Source organism: Empidonax traillii, unplaced genomic scaffold (genome assembly GCF_003031625.1).
Source record: "Empidonax traillii isolate 1590-97213 ecotype Southwest subspecies unplaced genomic scaffold, ASM303162v1 scaffold2330:size34960, whole genome shotgun sequence".
Lineage (NCBI taxonomy): Eukaryota > Metazoa > Chordata > Aves > Passeriformes > Tyrannidae > Empidonax > Empidonax traillii.
Window position 1 is genome coordinate 14813 of NW_020957523.1, and position 1468 is coordinate 16280.

General features: G+C 43.5%; 1 protein-coding gene across 1 annotated transcript in view; it reads left to right on the forward strand.

The window, feature by feature from the left end:
• Nucleotides 1-1468, forward strand: part of DNMT1 (DNA methyltransferase 1) — a gene marked incomplete at both ends in the record, with an annotated part of 33320 nt that overhangs the window by 14736 nt on the left and 17116 nt on the right. Inside the window, one exon of the mRNA XM_027909722.1 lies at nucleotides 810-1011. Coding sequence (XP_027765523.1) covers nucleotides 810-1011 — 202 coding nt within the window. The remainder of the gene's footprint in view (nucleotides 1-809; nucleotides 1012-1468) is intronic.

Consider the following 1468-nt stretch of genomic DNA (forward strand, 5'->3'; position numbering starts at 1 on the left):
CCAGTAAAATAACCAGTAAAATAACCAGTAAAATAACTAGTAAAATAACCAGTAAAATAACTAGTAAAACAACCAGTAAAATAACTAGTAAAATAACCAGTAAAATAACCAGCAAAATAACCAGTAAAATAACTAGTAAAATAAAATAACCAGTAAAATAACTAGTAAAATAGCCAGTAAAAAAACCAGTAAAATAACCAGTAAAATAACCAGTTAAATAACCAGTAAAATAACCAGTAAAAAAACCAGTAAAATAGCTAGTAAAATAGCCAGTAAAATAACCAGTAAAATAACCAGTAAAATAACCAGTAAAATAGCTAGTAAAATAACCAGTAAAATAACCAGTAAAATAACTAGTAAAAAAACCAGTAAAATAACTAGTAAAATAACCAGTAAGATAACCAGTAAAATAACCAGTAAGATAACCAGTAAGATAACCAGTAAAATAACCACTAAAATAACCAGTAAAATAACCAGTAAAATAACTAGTAAAATAACTACTAAAATAACCAGTAAAATAACCAGTAAAATAACCAGTAAAATAACTAATAAAATAATCAGTAAAATAACCAGTAAAATAACCAGTAAAACAACCAGTAAAATAACCAGTAAAATAACCAGTAAAATAACCAGTAAAACAACCAGTAAAACAAATCTCCCCACGTCCCTTTAGACAGCAGGGTTGGCAGACACTGCCAGCGCTCTCCAAGCTTCCACGGGGCAGGTCAGGGGATGCTGCAGCCTCAACCCTGAGATAAGGGTAGATTAATCCCACCCCAATCACCCCTTTTTCCCTGTTCCCCCGGCAGGGTGACAGCCCTGTGGGAGGACAGCAGCGGGCAGATGTTCCACGCCCACTGGTTCTGCCCGGGCTCGGACACGGTGCTGGGGGCCACCTCGGACCCCCTGGAGCTGTTCCTGGTGGACGAGTGCGAGGACATGCAGCTCTCCTACATCCACGGCAAGGTCAACGTGGTCTACAAGGCGCCCTCGGAGAGCTGGGCCATGGAGGTGGGTGATGATGATGAGGATGATGATGAGGATGATGACGCCCCCCCCACCCTGAACACGAAGGGGGCTGATGGATCGTGGTATGGATCAGGATCAGCGGGAACACAAAGCAGGGAAGGGATTTTTTGGCCTGTTCTCACCCCCCTGGGGAGGCCAAACCTTGAGTTTTGTGTCCAGTTTTGGGTCCCTTGAGGTCAGGAAGGACTTTTGAGGGGCTGGAGAAGATCCAGGGAAGAACAACCAGGGTGGGGAAGGGAGGGAAGAACAACCAGGGTGGGGAAGGGAGGGAAGAACAACCAGGCTGGGGAAGGGACTGGAACACAATTCCCATGGGGAGAGGCTGATCAGGGGCTGATGGGATTAGGGAAGGGATTTTTTGGCCTGTTCTCATCCCCCTGGGGAGGCCAAACCTTGAGTTTTGAGTCCAGTTTTGGGTCCCTTCAGGTCAGGAAGGACA